Below are 21,134 nucleotides of genomic sequence, written 5' to 3'. Positions count from 1 at the left end.
TATTTGGGTACATATATGGCCCTTATTGCCACAGTATCTGAGCATCTCAACCATTCATAGATGTAATCATCACAATAGCCCTCTGAAGTAGAGAAGTGTCATTCCCATTTTTCAATTAGGGAATTTAGGTATAAAGTAGATTAAAAAAATGTGCCTGAATTCACACTAAGTCGGTGGCTGACCTCGGGTTTGAACCTAGATCCCCTTAGTTCCACTCTAGTACCTATTCACTGCACCATCTGAGGAATACAAATAGTTTTATGTAATTGGTGGAACTATATAATTGCTAAAATCTATATTCTCTGTTCTGCTGTATGATGTAGAGGATAACAAAAACATGTCAATATCAGAGGGAGAGCAATTGGAAGCTGCATAGAGGGCAACGGCAGCTACATACGATTATCCTGTGCTACCTCACAGCTAAACACAGCCCATTCGTGGCAATTACACTATTGAACTACTATGTGGCTCAAATTATTTGAACTAAGATCCTTTTTTATCAGTATTTACGGATTTCCCTCCCCTCTCCCCACCAATAATTGCTGGACTTTTGAAAACGCCAGTATTCAGGTTTTGCTGATTTTCATGTTTTTGGGATCCAGGAATTTTTTGCAGGGGAAGCAAATGGGGCCACACTCAAGGGTCAGAAGTGGGGTGTGTCTGGTTGGGGGGGCTGGAGGGGACAGTACTCACAGGTTGTAGCCTTCCGCTTCCCTCCTGACTCCAGCCCTTCAGCGTGGCCCCGTTTACTTCCACAGAGCAGTGTGGGAGCAAGACCACAGAGAGTTCGGTTCTGGCACCCGAGATCCTCTTGACTGCTGCAGCCCCGGCTGCTGAGAATACGGAGTGCCCCTCTTGCCTGCACACTGCCCCTTATTTTCAGTTTTACTGATTTTTCCCTTTTATTTTTTTTAAATAAATCCAGGAAATAAATGAAATAAATAACTGAAAATCAGAGGCCTTATTTATAACTTACTTTGAGTGTTGTAATTTACAACACACATCACATATTGCATTGTAATTTAGGGGCAGATGCTGCCATCCTTCCTCAAGAAGAGTAGTATCTTACTAGGTAAGTAGTCCCACTGAATTCAATGGGGTTATTTGTATAGTAAGGTACTACTCAGGAGTTTATTTGCCAAAATAAAGCCATTATGGAAAAAGCAGGAAGTCCTGCTACTTGCTGTATTCACCCCATCGGAGGAGACACATGAATGCAGTCCCGCAGAAGGAGCAAATCACAGCAAGGTAGCAATTTTGCAGATGCCAAAGGGGGTACAGAGCAGATGGAGCTGGATACACTGCTCTTGCAGGCCCTGACATTAATGGATTTGCCCCAGCTTTCCCCATCAATCTTCAGCCTTTTAAGAAAATTAATTTATATTAAGGCAATTTTTTAATTTATTGTTAAGATTTCAATCAAATTAACATTTGAAAAGAAAATTCTCTGTGTTTTAAACAGCAGAAGAAAAAGTGCTGGAAATAGGAAGATATACGTTCTCTGTTATCACACTGTTTTAATAATATAGTTGGGGAATAGCCTTACCTCTTGCTGTGCATATCCTCGCCTAAATTCAGAAAAAGAAAAACATATCATTAGTACACATCTCTAAGAGTATGTAAAGATGTAGTTCATATTCATTATTTTCATGGAAGTGAGGTGGAAAAAATGTCCTTGAAAATGTTCCTAACATGGTAAGAAATATTTATCTAAGAATACAAAATCACTGTGTCTTTAGAGACAAAATAAATGCCTGGACTTGCACAACTATATATCTGAGGAAGAGTATTGCATCTGTGTGTTGTTTAGAGCTGCATACCGACTCCCAGTAAGTGAGAGAGTCAGTGCACTGGTAGAATAGGATATGGATCGGGAGAGGCAACACACACACTGTGCATGGTGCCACTGTTCATATCCCTTGCCCGCCCATTTCCTTTCTTTGCACAGTGAGGGTGGAGTCGTGCCATAGAGATCTTCCTTGTGGCACAGAGCAGGTGCAGAATTCTCTGTTTTGCTCCCTCTTGCAGCTGATAGACACTTAGCTTTTATTTTGCTTTTGGGCTTTCTGCACCCTTGCAGGGCTTGCTAGAATTTGGCCCTGAGCTTCTATTGCTAATTTCCACTAATAACATTATTATTAAAATGATACATATCCTAACATTTCCTCAATGTATTTACATGGGCATTACATTCTTTCAGCTATCTATGGTTATTTTCCCACAGGCTTTGTGCTTTTGATCTGATTGGAATATTTTCTGTTTTTAATTCATATTCAGTAAACCACTCATATACTGGAAAAATGCTCTTATGTCTGTCAATTCTTATACTTTCACATTTCATTCCAGGAACCTTAAATGGTTTAGGCAAAAATATTGAACAGCATTTACATCTCAGTGTTGCTATAAAAGGAAAGTTTAAGTTATTTTGAGATAGAGAGGGTAAATGCTCAAAATTGTGTGGAGCTTAAACTAGTACATAGACAGCAGCGTAGGAAAATCATTTAATTACACTTGAGAGAAAACTAAAGAACAGAATGAACACTCTCAATTTTTAATATCACTAAAGCTTTTCTATTAATATTCAGCACATGTTATTGATTATCAGGGTAAATTATTGCAGTTGTCCCTATGATAAGAAAGTAATGAAATGAAGATTTATCACCAAAATATGACCTTTAACCTTCCAACGCCTACTTGAGCAACACTGTATTTGGTTTCCTTGTAGCCTACAACAATCTCTAGAAATTGAAGGTCTTGAGTTTCAAGGAGGATAAGCAAAAGCAAGCCTATTAAATTTAAATGCTCTTGTATGGTCAACACACTGTAGATTAAAAGTGCAAGTAATAAAAGTAAGTTAATACTTATTTACTTTTTGAATTCAATTTGCTGAGAATACACCGATATTGCATAATCAAGCCTTTTGAGACGTGCTTATAATGTTTCTCTACTATTAATGGTTGGACACTTTCAAAAAAGAGGCAAAACTTTCTACACTAGCTTTCATTTCTTTTGGTATTTCACTCTACACCATAAGCTTCCATTATAAAAGGAAAGTCCAAGGTGAAACTACATATTTCATTCCCATTAAATAATTTTAAAAATCTCCCCCAAAGGATCTGTAATAATGTCTGGATAAAAAGTACCATCTGGTTTACATGGCTTTCAATCTAACAGATGCCCTCAATTTAGTAAAAAAAGAAAAACAAGGGAAACAGTATGAATGATGATGTATGCTAATGCCAAAACATACACAACAGTTATTTTATATAACTAGTGCTTATAATTAAGGATTACTGTGAAAATGAAGTTATTTGCACAAATGGCACACCTTCCACTGCTCTACATTATGAATGTAATTTGAAGGAATCTCCCAGCAGTTATCTATCTGCTTTAATCCTTCTGAGTGTTTTATTTTGTTTAAGATATTTTATATTTATTCTTGTATTAAAAGCAAAAGAAAGATCAAAAGCAAAACACAGTAAATACAAATTAGAATTAGGAATTGTTTTATCTGCTTTTTGTCTTTTGAGATAAAAGGTTTCACTCAGTTCAAAGCTAGCAAGACAAAAATTTTCTAAACATATAATAGCCATTTTTTTCTCCAAATGGCTGGGGCAAGACAATATCTCTTACCAATTGCATACTGTTGATTGTTATTTAACTACCTTGGAACCTGAATTTAAAACAAACAAACAAACGATGATTGTGTTTTAAGATTTTCTTTTATGTAAGAAAAAATGAAATTTAGAATGGTGAAAGTTAAGGGAATGATGAAGCCAGAAACCAGCTTTAAGTATTGGATGAACTGTGGACCCTCTTTTATCTGGTTGTGAAGGAAGTCACTTATGTAATCAATTCACTTGTTCAATTGATCCTAAAGACAGTCAAGCTTGTACAAAAAATAGCAAATACAGGCCACATGTCCAGTCTACAGTCGATCCTAAGGAACCAGTTCAGAGAGATGACAATTAAGTTACTGGGACTAACAATAACAGCCTTGATTTTCAATGTCTTTGGAATTTAATTTGGAGACTTTTCAGTAATTTATTATTGTGCGTATTACAGTAGCATACAGAGGCCTCAACTGAGACTGGGCCTCCATTGTGCTAAGTGCTGTAAAATACACAGTAAGATACAGTCCTTGCCCCCAAAGACTTTATAAACTTATAAGAAAACACAGGCAAAAGGATGTGTAACTGTAACAAAAGGTCATTTTTCAAGAAAAACACACTGGAGTATATTGCCAGCTAGTAGCAAAAACCTCAGCTGGCCAACCAAGTTGCCCATAGGTACTAACTCTAATGAAAATGAAAACAAATTTAAAAAAACGAAACGTTAAAACTTTTATTGGTATTAAGGAGGGTTCTCCAAAATGACGAAGAAAGTGCAACATGTGGATGAAGAACTAGTTCATGTGGTATCATTTTCCCTACATATTCTTTTGAGCCTGACCAGATTAAACTAAAAAAAGGAGGCTATTGTATGCTAGGTGACTGCTCAGATTAAGGAAAGTCACACAAAATTATAGTTGAATAAACTTTGAAGAAATTCACTATTAGCCAGATTTTCAAAAATGTTGAGCAGCTGCAGCTCCCATTGACTTCAGTGGAATGTATGGATAACTTCTGCAAATCAGGCCATATTTATCTATATAATATACTTCTCATAAGTGAATTATAGCCCTGCTCCTGAAAAGACTTACCTATGTGCTTAACCTTGTGCATTGGGACTAGTTCCATAGAATTCACTTGTACTGTTCAGTGTATAAAGTTAAGCACTTAAGTCTTTGCTGAATCAGGGCTTATAAAATCTATTCAGTACACTACTGCAGTATGGCATATCCATCTGACCAAATGCAAAGCATTGTAATGTTGTACCGGCAGGCTACTAATCCAGTTTTCAGACAGTCCTGCTCTTGTTTGGTTTGTCCTGTCCTGTACAATGTAAAGCCAGATGTGGTTTCATCCAGTATCATGCGTGGTGGATGCCATTCTGAAGAGCGCACTGCTCCACCCCTGCTGGTGTGACCTTGCAGAGACTGTCAGGGCAGGGTCACAAAGGTAGGGGTGGTCCCCTGCCATTCCTAGTAGTACTGAAATGTCTGGTATTCTGGAGATACGTCAGTGGTCACCCTAGTGTTGTGGATTATTCCAGCGACATATCCTGAATTACTGGTATACATCTAGTTTAGAGTTAAACCTTACAGACTTCTTTGCTTATTGTCTGATGGGCTGTGAGTGGAAACTTGCTGCTGGTGCTGCAGTTGTACTACTCACTGAGAATTTAGCACCGTAGGCAATTACTATAAACACTTGAATCCTATAAAATATTAAACCTATGTTACAGCAAAAAATTGATTATCATGTTGCCTACATATTTGGCTATTATCGCTATTCATTACATGAATTGGACCTAAAATCTCGCCCACTATGCAAGGAGACTGTATTAGGCATAGAGTATTTCGAATATATCAGCGGAATTTATGTGATGAAGTTCACAGCATTTGGCTCTAGGACCAAAAAGAAAAACTACCTTCAGCAATTTCTGACTGAAACATCCATACTTGTCCCAACTGTACTGAAAAGAAAAGAAAACCACGTAGTGTTGAAAAACTGGCTATTTCTAGGTAGTTAGCTAAGTACCCTTATAATTACTTTTCTGCTTAGAACAGATAACATTTTCTCATGGACAGGTTTTAAGTTTTTATTGTAGCTTCCTTTAAGTACCGGCTCCTCACCCCACTGCATTTAATTCTATAAAAACTGTCAGGTCTAACATGATTATCTAGGATTTTGGCAAAAGAGGAAAAATAAAACTGAGCACTGAGCTAAACTTACATTCATTTTTTATGCCAAACCTCCTTTTACTTACTATTTGTTTCAAAGGACAAGCTAATTTAATATAAATGGAATATTTAAGTGTGGGTTTAATTAAATTAATGGTAACCATACTATATACATCTTTCACAGATACTTATGAAACCGTTTCTTCATGACACTGATCAGAATGATTATTACATACAAAGATATGCAAAATGTTATTGGTGGAAATAACCTCCAATATTTAGCAAGTTAGCATGAAATATGATTAAAGAGATACCTAATTAATATGAACAAGCAAAATTAACAAGCTCTTTTTACATTAAATGGTTTACAAAAGTGAAGACTCACAAAATGAAGTTTCAGAATAAAGAAAGCAATGGGAGGCATATAATGTAGATAACAAAAAGGGGAACAATAAGGTTGACTGACAAATAAATAGAAAAAAACATTATCAAACCCACAAGGACAACAGTGAGATGAAAGCACGTCACCAGAGCAGAATGCTATACAATCTCCTATAGAATGACATGATACATTATTGTAACAACTTTGTCTTGTTATTGCTGAGGTCGTTTTCTAGCATCATTTGCATTTCTGTGACATTCAACATTTTACAGTAAAAGTAAGAGTTCTCCCATGATGTACACTTTATGGGTAAAGCAAGATATGCCTTCAGTATTTTAGGATAATTGCCTTGCTTATTGACATAACCTACAACACTAGAGTACCCTTGTGACAAAACAATGCAGAGTGTTTAGAATAAAGCAGTGTCAACATATGCCTGCTACATATAGTTCATTGGTTTTAAAGGGACATTTTCCCCCATGCATCTTTTGCATGCAGACAAAGAAAATAAATCAGCATAATAAAACAGTAAAATGCAGAGTGGACAGAACTACCTTTAAAAATATTATACATTACAAAGTTATGAGTGATCAGACAAAGAAAATGGACTGTAGGTTTAGCATCAGGAACAAACAAATAGCAATATATAGCAAAGAGGAAAAAAGTCTGAATTCTTTCATCAATGTTGAAGTACTTTAACTATGGAACATATGAGGCAGATAACATGTACTGTGATAGCCATGTCATACAAAATATAACAAGAAAAAATTCAAAAAATTCAACTGTAATTTTATAATGCAGTGGACTGGGATGGAAATCGCTTTTCAAGTTCCTCAACTATACAGCTCAAGTTGCCATTCTGCTGGCTGTGCTCAGCAACAGTTTCTGTAGTTGGCAGTTCGGATGCTGAAATTGGTTTAAGCTTGGATATGTGCTTGGGTAGCATGTGGTTTTTGTCTATTTGACTGTACATGTTGGCCACAGATTTTTCAATATCTGCTAAGTTGTGAATATTTTTGAGAATTCCTTTCAACTCCCTGTGAGGTGGTGGCTCAGGTGCTGTGGCCTGTGATGATACTGGTAGCTGTTTGGCAGGGGACTTAGTATGCTTTACAGGGGAAAGGTGCTGGGTACTTAGAGTAGATGACGAAGAGAGGGCTAGAGAAATGGTAGGAAGAGATGGAGGTTGTGGTGGCAATGGAGGAGGAGTTGGAGGAGGAAGTGGCAGCAGGGGTGGTGGAGGAGGGGGAGTTTTGGGTGGATCTGGAATGCTTTCTGTTACTTCCACTTTGGTTTGAGCAGCCAGAAAACTTTGGCAAACTGGTTTCTTTATCCTAAAAGAAGGAGTTGGCGGTTTGTGAGTTGGTGGAGGAGAAAGTTCTTCAGGACAGTCATGATGAGTGATGATTACTGAAGGAACTGCAAGTGATTGAAATTCAACTACTTCAGTAGAAGGTGTCAAAGAGGAGAAAGGAGGAGAGCGATGGCATGGAGAAGCAAGCAGACATTCAGGAGACAACTCTAGCATGTTTTCTCCTTCGTGGTAGTTGCTGTGTGTTGGTGAATGTGAACATTTCATATCATAGGATTTCACTTGTTTCATTTCCTGTAAAGCCTGTTGCTCAAACTGTCTGGCCTTCTCTTTTACAGTTAATTTGGTGCCAATAATTTTTTTAAATATTGGACTGCTAATATCAACCCTGCTGTGCTGATTGTCAGTTCTTTCACTCTCTGCTTTGAGTCTTTCCTGTTGCCACTGAACTGGATCCATGATAGTTGGCCTACTTAGAGCATCAGACACATGTCTCCTAGTAATACGAATTGGTAATGTCCATGCACGGTGAATGCCTCCCAAAGGGCACCCCAAAAGGGCATCTTTCAAGGCTAATCTTCTAGGTGAAAGACTGTCTAAAATATCTTTCCTCTTCCGTAGCAATGAAGAGCTGGGAGAACCTTGAACAACACCTTCCATATACAAAGGATTCTGAGTTGTTAGTGGGTTCTCATCAGATAAAAATGTAACGTTACTTGCAGATTTGGGGAGATTATTGTTCAACGATCCATTGAAATTAGACTGCTTGTGAGCCTCAATAGCACGTGAAGCAAAGCTGCTTATTACTCTTTGACGGTCTCCTTCTTCTAAGACTGATTTTTTTCCCCTGCTTTGTTGGAAATGGTAGAGAAGAAAAAGACTTGAAAGAAAAGAAGATAATCACATGTAAGGAAACATGCATGTACACAGATTTTCATGTGAAAAAAATGAATTTATGATGTAAATTAATGCCATAGAATTACTTCTAACATATTGTTATCCAAAATAAGTATTTACAAAGTCTACTGAGGCAAGACATTTACTTTTACATCTTCTCTAGATGAAAAGGATATGAAGAAAAGAGGAAGAAAACAAACTTTGACCTATATAAATGAGTTCTAACCTTAACCACATGGCCTTTCTATCCTTGTAAACAATTACACTTTCCTTTTCAATTATTATTTCCCCTTATACAGTAATCTAAACAAACACTTGAACACATTTTTCCATATATCTTGTTAGTAACAGTTATGCTACACAACATTTATGCAACCTAAAATGGAAATATAATGTAGCTTGGACGACTTCTAATATTCCAAACTCTTAAAAATTTGTCAGAAACTGTTTCAAGTATCCTTCACCTGGCCTCTTCCAAATTACAGCTGCCTGAGGCCTGGAATTTACATTTTTTTTCCTGGGCTAGTGACAAGTTTAAGTCAACTTTGGATTTGGTTAGAAATGAAGCTTAAGTCCTGTAAAGAGAGGATTCCCCTTTTTTCACCAATAAGACCCAGCACTGGCTTTTAGACCTGGAAATTATGACATATTGAATTTTAAAATTGTAACTTTAGTAGAGCTCTTATGTTTCCCTGTATGTCTGGTATATATGAATCAATTGTAACTAATGGATGTACCTTTACAGGTGGAGTGATACAAAAAATAGTCCTAATCGTTAAAAAAAAAATATTTCTAAAATAGTTTTTCAATAACACAAATGACATGTTCAGAATATGCATGTATAGTGGGATATGATAGCTAAATTATTCTAAAACCTACCATCTTATAGTCCTATATGTATATCAATTACAGCTATAGTACAGCTAGAGTAGTAATGACAACTACATGATAAAATAAAGTTGCCTATGAGTTCCTTTCTATTCCCCATTTTCAGTAACTCATAAATGTCTAATATTTTCAGCTTTCCAGTTGAAATTTTCCAGGCTTGGTTGCCACCCAAAGTTGATTTTTTTTTTAAGTTTAAAAACACCCGTTTTTCTCAATCAAAAAGAATAGTTTAAAAAAAAACCCCACAACTTCTAGAATGTGATTGTAGAGTCAGCTTGAAGCACACTAGCTGTTTGTCTAGACAAGCCCCAGTATTGTATGTTTAGTGAAAATGACAGGACACAGTTCTAGGAGTGCTTAGTTAAATAGTTCTATATTCTGGAATATCTTCCCCCCCCTCCCAAACTCCAAGAAATTTCATGAACATTAGGCTAAGGGAAATTTACTGTGGCATGGTTAAGCATTCCAAGGTGAGAAATCACTCAAGAACAAGGGAAAAGACATTTAAACAGTACTGAATGAGAGTAAAATAAGAAGCCACACAGATGCCCCTTTAAATATGTGGGCATAAAAGCTCAAAAATATATAAATTTAGGAAATAAGGAAAGGTTATAATACAATTATTTTGTTTCTTGATTTGTCTGGAAGCTGATATACACGGAAAATCTATACTCTCTAAATCTGTCTGGATACATGTTGACTGAGCAGGAGTGGCAGATAGGAATCATTTCATGGGGTATAAGGACTACTCCCTTCACACACATGTGGGAGCACACTTTTTTCCAAAAGGACCTGGGGCATTAAATGTGCTGACAAGCAGTGGGGAGTATGTGGCACCCCTGAAAAGGGCTACAGCAGAGCGGATACTCTCCCCAGTGCACGGAATAACACTGGTAAACAGAATGCATCTCAGAAACTACCAGTTAGAGTAGGTCTACACTCCCAATAGTGTCAGTACTTAATGAGTATTTGATCATGGGGATTTGATATGTTATTTTACATCATTAACTTATTTTTAAACAATATTCCTTGACACATATTGGACAAGCTTCCTCAGCCATCTTAGTGATCACATGGATTTTCAAATGTAGAGACTGGAAAAATCAATGATTCCTGAAGTTAAATGAAGATCCACTTTGCTTCCAAATACAAAGCACATACAAGCTGATCTACCCTTGATATATATGAGAATGGATTATTCGAAAAGCTGCTTGGTTGCTAGACTATTTTTATATGAAAATGCTAGAGTTATTTTATGATGAAACCTTAATATTTGTAGAACAATCTTTTGTCTCTTTGTTCCAACAAGGAACTGCATCAGATTGCTTTGAAGTCATATTTCTGCAAACTGGAGCAGTAATGGCTGCCTAAAAATGAATTATGGGTAAAGGATGAAAAGGTTCTGACTGAATGCGAGCTTGAGAAACCTGCTTACCTAGGACAGGTTTCAGAGTAGCAGCTGTGTTAGTCTGTATCCGCAAAAAGAACAGGAGTACTTGTGGCACCTTAGAGACTAACAAATTTATTAGACACTTAAGTGGGCTGTAGTCCACGAAAGCTTATGCTCTAATAAATTTGTTAGTCTCTAAGGTGCCACAAGTACTCCTGTTCTTTCTGCTTACCTATCAATCTGTTTTAGGTATCTGGAGAGCACCACTCACCAAAGAGTGTAGGTGCTGAGACTGGAGGTCCTTAGAAATAATACTATTCAAGTTCAGCAATTACAGTTCTGTATTTAAGCGCTACTTGGTACAAAAGGGTTAAGGAAAATGAAAGGAGATACACAAATCTTTCCACTTAAAAGTAAATGTCTTCCATGTAGTACACCATTGTAAAATAAAGGCTGATAGTCAATGGCAATTAATTACAGTTTTAACATAAACTAAGCATAGAAGAATCAACAACTGTTTCTATTGGCTACAAATATTATGCATGATGAAGTAAGTTTACTTACTGATGCCTATGTATCCAAAGATGGAGAAAGAATGGAAGTCATGAGACATAAGACAGATTTAAAACAAAAAAAAGTTTAGTTCCACTTAACTTTCCACAAAAACCAAATTAAGAAAATAAGATGTAAGGCAGCACTACAGAAAGAAAATGTTTGACAAAGGACAGTTATGGAAAGGCATGTAAAATAAAGACAAGTTTTTCAATTTTCTTAAACTTCCATTATTTGGTATTTAAGAAAATTGTTGGAGATTCAAGAAATAATTGAGAAGAAAAAATAAAGTGATGCATAAGATTATAATATACTATAGCAATTTAAATGTAGTATTGCAATTCACCTGCAAGTTAAAAATGAGTTTACAATATTCTACTATAATTTTTTTTCCTGAAAATTGATTTTCTGAGATAGATTGTTGCCTTTAGATCAAATATTGGATTCAGTTAAACTTCACGGATTTTTGATAAACTTTTATTTAAATTTTATTGAAAAACATGATCTCTTTAAAATTATTAAGTGCATTGATTTACATTATTTTTCCATATCTCTATCTTCTACTGGAGATTCCTTGATCAATATCTCAGTGTTGTGGAAATATTAATTGTCATTTTTTCAATGGTGTATATATATATATATATATATATTTTTCCCCATAGATGGTGCTTTACAGGGAAAAATCTGTATTTGCTAAATTTATACTTTTAGTTGAAGTGCTGTTACAAATCTGAGTAAGTGTGTCTCTAAATCAGAAGTGCAAGTATTCAGATTTGCATCTGCAAAAAATGGTTACCTACCTTCTGTAACTGTTGTTCTTCGAGATGTGTTGTTCACATCCATTACACATTAGGTGTCCGTGCGTCGTGTGCACGTACGTCGGAAACTTTTTCCCTCAGCGGCTCCCGTCGGGCCGGCAGGGACCCTCCCCCCCGCCAGAGCGGCGCCCCACTCTAGTGTATATATATCCCTGAGGGCCTGACCGTCCCTCGGTTCCTTCTTGCCGGAGACTCCGAGAGAGGGGAAGGAGGGTGGGGAGTGTAATGGACATGAACAACACATCTTGAAGAACAACAGTTACAGAAGGTAGGTAACCGTTTTTTCTTCTTCAAGTGATTGTTCACGTCCATTACACATTAGGTGACTCACAAGCTTACCATTGGAGGAGGGTAGGAGTCAAGGAACAAGTGATTGAAGCACAGCCGTCTACCACCGCGTCCTCTCTGGTCTGGTGATGGATTGTGTAATGGGCTGTGAACGTATGCACTGACGACCAGGTGGCCGCTTTACAGATTTCTTGGAGTGGAACCTGTGCCAAGAAAGCCGCCGAGGACGCTTGGGCCCTAGTCAAGTGAGCCCTGATTTCCTGGAGCTGGTACGTTGGCAAGCTCATAGAATGTGCGAATGCAAAGCATAATCCACGCTGACAAGCGTTGAGCTGAGATAGGCTGGCCTTTCATTCTCTCCGCAATGGCAATGAACAGTTGTGTCGACTTGCGGAATGGCTTGGTCCGTTCCAGATAGAAAGCCAAGGCTCTACGGATATCGAGGGTATGCAGGCTGCGGTGGCTTGGGTCCGTATGGGGCTTAGGGATGAACATGGGTAAACAAACGTCCTGCCCCATATGAAATTGCGTGACCACCTTAGGAAGGAACTTGGGGGTGCGGCCTAAGTTGCGCCTTATCCTTATAAAAAACTATATATGGGGGTTCCGAAGTGAGGGCTCTCAACTCCGATACCCTCCTAGCTGTTGTGATGGCCACTAGAAATGCTACCTTCAATGAGAGGTGCATAAGGGAGCAAGAGGCTAGGGGTTCAAAGGACAGTCCCATGAGTTTAGTTAGGACCAGGTTAAGGTTCCATGTGGGGACCGGCGGGCGCGAGTAGGGAAACACCCTCTCCAGCCCCTTGAGGAATCGGACTACTTTGGGGTTGGAGAATACCGAACCCTGCAATTCTCCCGGATGGAACGCCGATATGGCGGCCAGATGCACTTTAATTGAGGCGGGGGCGAGTCCTTGATGCTTGAGGTGCAGCGAGTAGTCCAGTACTGATGGGATGGAGGCCCGGAGAGGCTGTATGAGATTACGCTCGCACCAGAGGGAGAATCTCTTCCATTTGGCAAGGTAGATCGCTCTTGTAGAGGGCTTCCTACTACCAAGAAGAATTTGCTGGACCTGGTGGGAGCACCTATGCTCCGTATCGTTTAGCCAGAGAGATACCACGCCATGAGATGCAGCGACAGTAGGTTTGGGTGGAGTAGGCGACGTGATGAGGTCGCGATGGAGGGGTAGGGTAATCGGGGCGGTCAATGACAGTTCCAGCAGGGTCGTGAACCAATGCTGGCGTGGCCATGCCGGTGCAATGAGGATGACTGTCGCCTTGTCCCTGCGGGTCTTCAGCAGGACCCTGTGGATGAGCGGGAATGGTGGGAAGGCATACCTCAGGGTCCCGCCCCACTGAATCGCAAAGGCATCTGCCAATGATCCCAGGCTTTGGTTCTGGAATGAACAAAACTGAGGGCATTGGCTGTTGTCCTTGGTGGCGAAGAGATCCACCTGGGGAAACCCCCATCTCTGGAAGATTGAATGCAGGACGTCCTTTCTCAGCATCCATTTGTGCATGTGGTACGACCTGCTGAGGTGATCTGCTAACCCGTTTTGGATCCCTGGGAGATACGCTGCCAGTAGTTGTACTGAATGGGCTATACAGAAGTCCCATAGGCAGAGAGCCTCATGACAAAGGGGAGAGGATTGGGACCCGCCCTGCTTGTTTATGTAGAACATGGCGGTAGTGTTGTCCGTCAGAACTGACATGCTGTGGCCTTCTATGGTAGCGTGAAAGGTCTGGCAGGCGAGGCGAACTGCCCTTAACTCCTTCAGATTAATGTGGAGCAACCTTTCTTCCCTGGACCATAAGCCCTGGGTCCGCAGGTCCCCTAGGTGCGCCCCCCAGCCCAGGTCTGACGCATCTGTCACTAATGTCAGGGTGGGTTGTGGTGTGGCAAAAGGGACACCTTCGCAAACTTGCTGCTGATCGAGCCACCAACGGAGGGAGTTCGATACCCAAGCTGGGATTGTCACTACTAGGTCCCAGGGGTCTCTGTTGGGGCGATACGTTTGGGCCAGCCACAGCTGTAATGGTCTGAGTCTCAGGCGGGCATGTCTGACAACGTGTGTGCAAGCCGCCATGTGCCCCAGGAGTTGCATACAGCATCTGACCGGGGTTGTGGGAAACTGTTGGATGGAGCTTACGACCTTTTGAATGGCCAGGAACCTGGAAACTGAAAGACTTGCCCGTGCCGCCACCGAGTCCAGGACTGCTCCTATGAAATCCAGTCTCTGCATGGGGATCAGTGAGGACGTGGGTACATTGACCAGTAGGCTGAGCTTGCGCAACACCTGTAATGCCAGTGCTACGTGGGAGCGGACCTCGTCCTCCGACCTGCCCGCGAGGAACAAGTTGTCCAAGTACGGGTATATCTGCATCTTCCTTTTTCGAAGGAAGGCTGCCACCACGGACATGCATTTCGTGAACATTCGCGGGGCCGTTGCTAGGCCGAAGGGTAAGACCGCAAACTGGAAATGGTGTCGGTTGATGGTGAAGCGCAGGAACCGCCCGTGGGCAGGATGAATGGTGATGTGAAAGTACGCATCTTTCATATCGAGGGCAGCGTACCAATCCCCCGGATCTAGGGATGGGATAATAGCGCCAAGGGAGACCATGCAAAAACGTGCCTTGACCAAAAATTTGTTTAGTTTGCATAGGTCCAAAATAGAACGGAGGCCCCCTTTTGCTTTGGGAATAAGGAAATATCTGGAGTAAAACCCTTTCCCTCTTAGGTCCGGAGGGACCTCTTCCACCGCTCCTACTTCGAGGAGGGCCCGCACCTCCTGCATAAGGAGTTGCTCATGAGAGGGGTCCTGAAGAGGGACGGGGATGGGAGGGAGGGGGCGAGGAGAACTGAAGGGTGCATCCCACCTCCACCGAGCGAAGGACCCAGCGGTCCAATGTTATACGGGACCAAGCACAGTAGAAATGGGACAAGCAGTACCTGAAACATAGGGGAGGATCCGGTATAAGGGTCGGTACGCTGTCCTCGATCGCAGCTTCAAAACCCTTGCTTATTTCCTGGCTGCGGCTTGCCTTGACCTTGGCTTTGGCCCTGGTTAGGCGTGTTGTTCCGTCTACGCCTGTTGTCCCTGCCCCTTCTGCGGTACGGTTCCTGTCTAGGACGAGGGTGGTACTGCCTCTGCGGTGGTTGAGGCTTAAAGGGTTTCCTGTGAGTCACTGGGGTGTGCATTCCCAACGACTTGAGGGTTGCTTGAGAGTCTTTGAGGCTATGTAATCTGGCATCTGTCTGGTCTGAGAACAGGACTGACCCCTCGAACGATAGGTCTTGCAAGGTGTTTTGTACCTCTGGGGGAAGGCTGGAAGCCTGTAGCCATGCTGAGCGCCTCATCACCACTCCTGACGCGATTGTCCTGGCAGCTGCGTCCGCGGAGTCAAGCGAGGCCTGCAGAGAGGTCTTGGCTACTGCCTTCCCTTCGTCCACTAAGGCAGCGAACTTGGGTTGTGAACTCTGGGGCAGGGAGTCCTTAAACTTGGAGACTGATCCCCAAGAATTGAAATTGTGTCTGTTCAGAATCGCTTGTTGGTTAGTGATCCTCAACTGGAGGCCCCCGGACGAGTAGACCTTCCTACCAAATAAGTCCAAGAGCCTTGCCTCCTTGGATTTGGGGGCCGGGGCTTGCTGGCCATGCCGCTCTCGTTCGTTGACTGCCAAGACGACCAGCGAACAGGGTGTTGGGTGAGAAAAGAGGAAGTCGAACCCCTTGGAGGGGGCGAAGTACTTCCTCTCTACGCCTTTCGCGATTGGTGCACTGGAGGCCGGTGTTTGCCATATTGTCTTATAGTTAGATTGTAAGTTTTTAATGAGCGGGAGCACAATCCTGGAGGGGCCTTCCGGGCTTAGGATATCAACCATGGGGTCCTCCTGCTCTACCGTCTCCTACGCCTGCAACCCCAGATTGAGGGCTACTCAGCAGAGCAGTGCTTGGTGCGCCCGATGGAGGAGGGCCAGACACTGTCGTGCCCGCCACGGCTTCATCTGGTGAGGAGGAAGAGGTTAGGGCCTTCTGAGCGTCCTCCTCTTCCTGCAACTCCTCACCGACTGGGCACTCCTCTGGGGTATGTCATATCTAAGACGGTGCTGGGCTCGGTGCCGAGTAGGCTCTTTATCGCTCTGGTGGTCTGGAGACCGTGGCCTCCTTGCGAGAGGAGGAGCGCCCCTGCGGGGAGCGGGACCGGTGTCCCGAGGGGCCAGATCTCGAGGTCCTGGGCGAGGGGCCTTGCTGGTGGTAGGCCCAAGGGGTCCAGAATGGCCATTGTCCTGGCTGGCCCCACTGTGGGTGCCAAGCGGCTTCATGTTCCCTACCAGTCAGTGCCCTGTGGGTAAATCTGCTGGACTGGCCCGAGTCTGCCTCCGAAACCACGGACGGTGACCTGGATGGCCACGGTGGTGCCATGGGACGGTATCGGTCCGGGGTCGGAGAGTAGTGACTCTGTGACCGGGACTGGGAGTAGCGTCTTGCTGACCTGGACCTGGACAGGTGACCTCGGGACTGGGAACGACTGCGAGTGGTCGGTCTCGGGGATCGCATGGCTGACACGTCCCGGTGCCTACTCGAGTAGGACTGCTGGGTCGGTGCTGGGCGCTTATTCGGGCCCGATGGCTGTGCAGCCCTCTGCGCTGAGGGTAGCCGGGAGTTCACCGAGGCGGAGCTCGACCGGGATCGGCGCCGTGAATGGTGCCGAGATGGTAACCGTGATGGGCGCACCATTGCCGGCTTGCCTCTGGATGGCAGTCTCAGCCGATTGTCCTTGGCTTGGAGGGGGCCCTCAGCGGACAATACGATGAGGTCCTTTGCTGCCTCAAACTTGTCCGGGGTGGAGGGTTGTTCCAAAAGCTCCTCCAGCCCTTCCTCCTCACTCGATGCGCCTATTCCGGGGCTCGACGGGCCTTTCGGCACAGGAGCCACTGGCACCGGGATCTGTCCTGGGGCCGCCACGCCCTTAGGCGCACTCGGGGTCTTCGCATGCGCTGCCCTCTTATGTGGGGAGCGTCCTCGGGCCTTGGGTTGGCCCTTCGATTTTGCCGGCGAAGATGACCGGTGCCGGGGGCGGTCCTGCTGTGTCAGTGCCGTAGGCTTAGGGTGCCCTGCCGGCACCAGATCACGAACCAATGCCGGGGCACTCCGCACCAAAGTTGACGGTGCCGCGGCCTGCTGTGCCGAAGAGGAGGGCTGTAATGAAGCCTCCATGAGCAGCTGCTTAAGGCGAAAGTCTCTCTCTTTCTTAGTCCTGGGCTTGAAGGCCTTACAGATCTTGCAGCGCTCTTTTTGGCGTGCTTCCCCCAGGCAACGGAGACACGAGTCGTGGGGATCGCTTATCGGCATAAGCTTGCGGCACGTGGCACAAGCCTTGAAGCCTTGGGCGTGCAGCATGCCCCGCCGCCCAGGGCCAGTGTCGGGATTGACCAAACACCTAACACAAAGGAGCTTAACTACTACTAAAAGAACTGATAACTGCTAAGATTAACACTAGTTACTAAGAACTGATAACTGCTAAGAGTAACACTAACAACTAACGCTAAAGGACACTCTCAAGCGAGAGACAGAGTTGTTCCAACGCCGTCACGGATGGTAAGAAGGAATTGAGGGAGGGTCGGGCCCGCAGGGATATATATACGCTAGATCAGGGCGCCACTCTGGCGGGAGGTGGGGTCCCTGCCGGCCCGCCGGGAGCCACTGAGGCAAAAAGTTTCCGACGTCCGTGCATGCAACGCACGCACACCTAATGTGTAATGGACATGAACAATCACTCAAAGAAGAACTCATTTTGCCTATGCAAAACTTTGCAGGTGCAAATTTTGTCCACAAACACTAAGGCTTGGTCTTAGCCTGGCTGAAAGCACATCAATTAGATGGAGAATGCAGACTCATAAGGCTTCCAATGCCCATTTGTAACCAGTCCAATCCAACTTCTAGTAAAGTGAATTGCAGTCTTCCTTTTACTTTCACAGGAATTGGGTTAGACTTTAAGAAACCAGGGTCTTGATCCAGCAAAGTACATCAGCATGGGTGTAATTATAAAGATGTGAGTAGTCCCACCTAGATCAAGACCTAGAACTCACATACCATAACCTTTTAAATTCTATGTGTGTTGTATTTCTGTGAAACATACTTCTTTCTTCCAGCTACCCAAACAGTAACAATTCACAGGCATAAAATGCCATGGGGGACGGGGGGGAATCAGTAATTAATTTTGGAAGAGAAGCTACTCCTGCTTCAATGAGTAATGCAAAGGTTCTCTATTCACAAAGAGAAATTCAACCCAAAACATTTGGAAATCAGATACTGTCTTTAAATAATCAAAACTTAAAACATACTATAGCAATGATATCTTTGCCCTGCTATAACAACATTTTTATAAACTCAAATATATATATGAACTCTCTGATCAAGGGGAAAAAGGTGACTTCAAAATAGAACGATAATCAGCCAACACTAGATAGCACACACCCCCAAATACTTTATGAAGTCTATTCTTTTTAGTGTTGTCAACTTAATGTTATTCTTTTAAAATAATACAAAAGTAATAAATATTTTCTGACATTAGCCTATAAACAAAAATATTGTATGTGTAAATATTTCCTGTACTATGCTATTATGGTCTGTTCATACTGTGTTGATTTCTGCTTGCAGTCCCTTGACTACAATTAAGTTACATCAGTGCATGAGTACAATTCACCCTTTCTTAGTAATGTAATGTCTTAATAGAACAATGACTTTGGTCATATCATACTGTTAGAAAAGAAGACCTAAGACACATTCCAGCTAAAAATACGTTACCAATATATAATGGTAAAAAGATGCTTTCCTTTAACTACTATTTTTTTTTTACAATCTATTTTATTGACCCATTGTGTTTATTTTCAACATTTAAATTACTTCAGATTTACAAAGAAAAAACTTTAGCCAATGGAAGATTTCATACTGAGATGTCTATCAAATGGGTTTTCTGATTGAGTTTTATAAAGTATATTCAGCAGGCGGCTTGGAAGAAATAACTTTTGGGCCAAGTTCTCAAACGTGCTAGAGCTGCATTCAGTACATCTGAGAAGTAAAGGCTTTTTGCCACCTTTCAATCCCCCTAACCTTGATGCAAACTAGAGCAGCCTCAGGACTATTTTAACTTGCTTTAGCACCTATGGGCTGTTGTGCTGGCCCCAAAACACTGAAGTGCAGTGTGCACTTTATACTTAGACACCTTTTACTTCCTCTGGAGATTCCCCATACAAGGAGGAATCCCAGCTGACTGCCCCATATTCTGTCCCTTTTGTGCCACTGTAGCACAACTGAGTTTCCAGCCCTCTTACTTATTTTCTTGATTTTGAAGAAGCTCAAGTTGTTTGTGGAATATACCCTCATCAAGAAAAGTCTATTCAAGTATGTTGTAATAAATGACATTTCAGAAATGTGACTTATGCCTTGGTTCACTAATAATTTTAGTGATGAGACACAATAAATACTTACATGGTGCTGTCACCGAGTTCTTCATAGAGATTATTGGCAGCACTACTTGATGGTTTGCCGGCTGGTAAGGCCATCTGGATTCTTGCTGTCTTTGCACATTCAGCTTGCCGCCTTTGGTAAGTTGTGCAGGGAGAGAAAAAAATAGGTGTTAGAAATATTCTATAGCTTACATGGGCTGACATACAGTAATCAGATGGTAGTTCCTCAAACATTATTGGTTTTGTATTCAAAGAAAGGTAATCACGTGAGCAATTTGTTTCAGCTTTGTATCACTCCATGGCTTGCTCTTTCATTATGGAATTCCAGAGCTCCAAAATGTATCTAAATACTATCACCCACTTTTAAATAATTGCCAAACCACCTGATCACCATGAAATAATAAAACATTAATTAGCAATTACACTTAATTGAGTAAGAGGTCAATTAAGCTTTAACAGTACTTGTTTTCATCAGGTGGTATGTGGTGAACTGGCTGTTTTGGCAAAGTCCTTCATTTATTGACAGTTATTAATGTCGCATTTAAATTTAAACATTTGTAAAGTCTCATTCAAAGTTTAATTTTTATGACTTGTAACATCTTTATCAGCATAAGAGCTGGTGAACAATTTCCCATTTGAATGATTTTTCCAAATGTCCTTGCTGTAAAATCAAAATTTTCTGCATGAAAATTTCAGTTTTGTTGAAAAATTTTGATTGTCTATCAGGAAAATTGAAATGATGGCAACCTGGAAAGCTCTTTTTAATTTCACCTTCTGTCTGCAGGCAGAAAGTGAAAATAACAAGAACCTTCCAGGCAGCCGCACAGACTGAGCACCCTTCTTACTGATACAATAAATCCAAGCGTCACTCAGGGCTGCTTATCGGTGGTAAATCCTCCAAAGAGAAATAGGTGATCTGATGAAACAGGAGTTAAGGAATGCCAAGATCAGCCTACTGGGCAAATGCCTTGTGTAATTATTTCATTCCACGCCCATGTATCCAAATTAAGATGATAAAGATCTGGGTTAGAGGTGAAGCAAGGAGGCTGAACTCCAGGGAGGCAAAGAACCAGGGAGGAAAATTAAATTGACAAGAGTCTTCTAGGCGGACAGCTGACAAGCCTGAAAATTCCATTTTGGATGTCCTGAAACCAAATTTTTCAGGAAATCTCATTCTGCAAAAATATTTACATTTTTCAGAAAAAAATAAAACATTAAATTTTTCACAGGAAGGGACTTCCTTTTTTTGGCCAACTCTAGTCAACATGTAGACCATAAATTCAAGCCCTCTAGTTCATTTGTAGAGGTGAGAAAGAGCAAATAATTACCATGTAACTGGTAACAGGATTGAG

The 21,134-nt window shown here is 42.0% G+C and overlaps 1 protein-coding gene across 1 annotated transcript in view; it reads right to left on the bottom strand.

Annotated features, from left to right (window-relative positions):
• Positions 1-21,134, bottom strand: part of PCDH15 (protocadherin related 15) — a 1,464,924-nt gene that overhangs the window by 12,151 nt on the left and 1,431,639 nt on the right. Inside the window, exons 33-34 of the mRNA XM_054035363.1 lie at positions 19,805-19,915; positions 1,547-1,568 (exon numbers count right to left, since the gene is read on the bottom strand). Of these exons, the coding sequence (XP_053891338.1) occupies positions 1,547-1,568; positions 19,805-19,915 (133 nt within the window). The remainder of the gene's footprint in view (positions 1-1,546; positions 1,569-19,804; positions 19,916-21,134) is intronic.

This window comes from Malaclemys terrapin, chromosome 7, assembly GCF_027887155.1.
Source record: "Malaclemys terrapin pileata isolate rMalTer1 chromosome 7, rMalTer1.hap1, whole genome shotgun sequence".
NCBI lineage: Eukaryota > Metazoa > Chordata > Testudines > Emydidae > Malaclemys > Malaclemys terrapin.
Note: the sequence above shows the minus strand (reverse complement) of the source record. Positions and strands in the feature narration are given on the sequence as shown.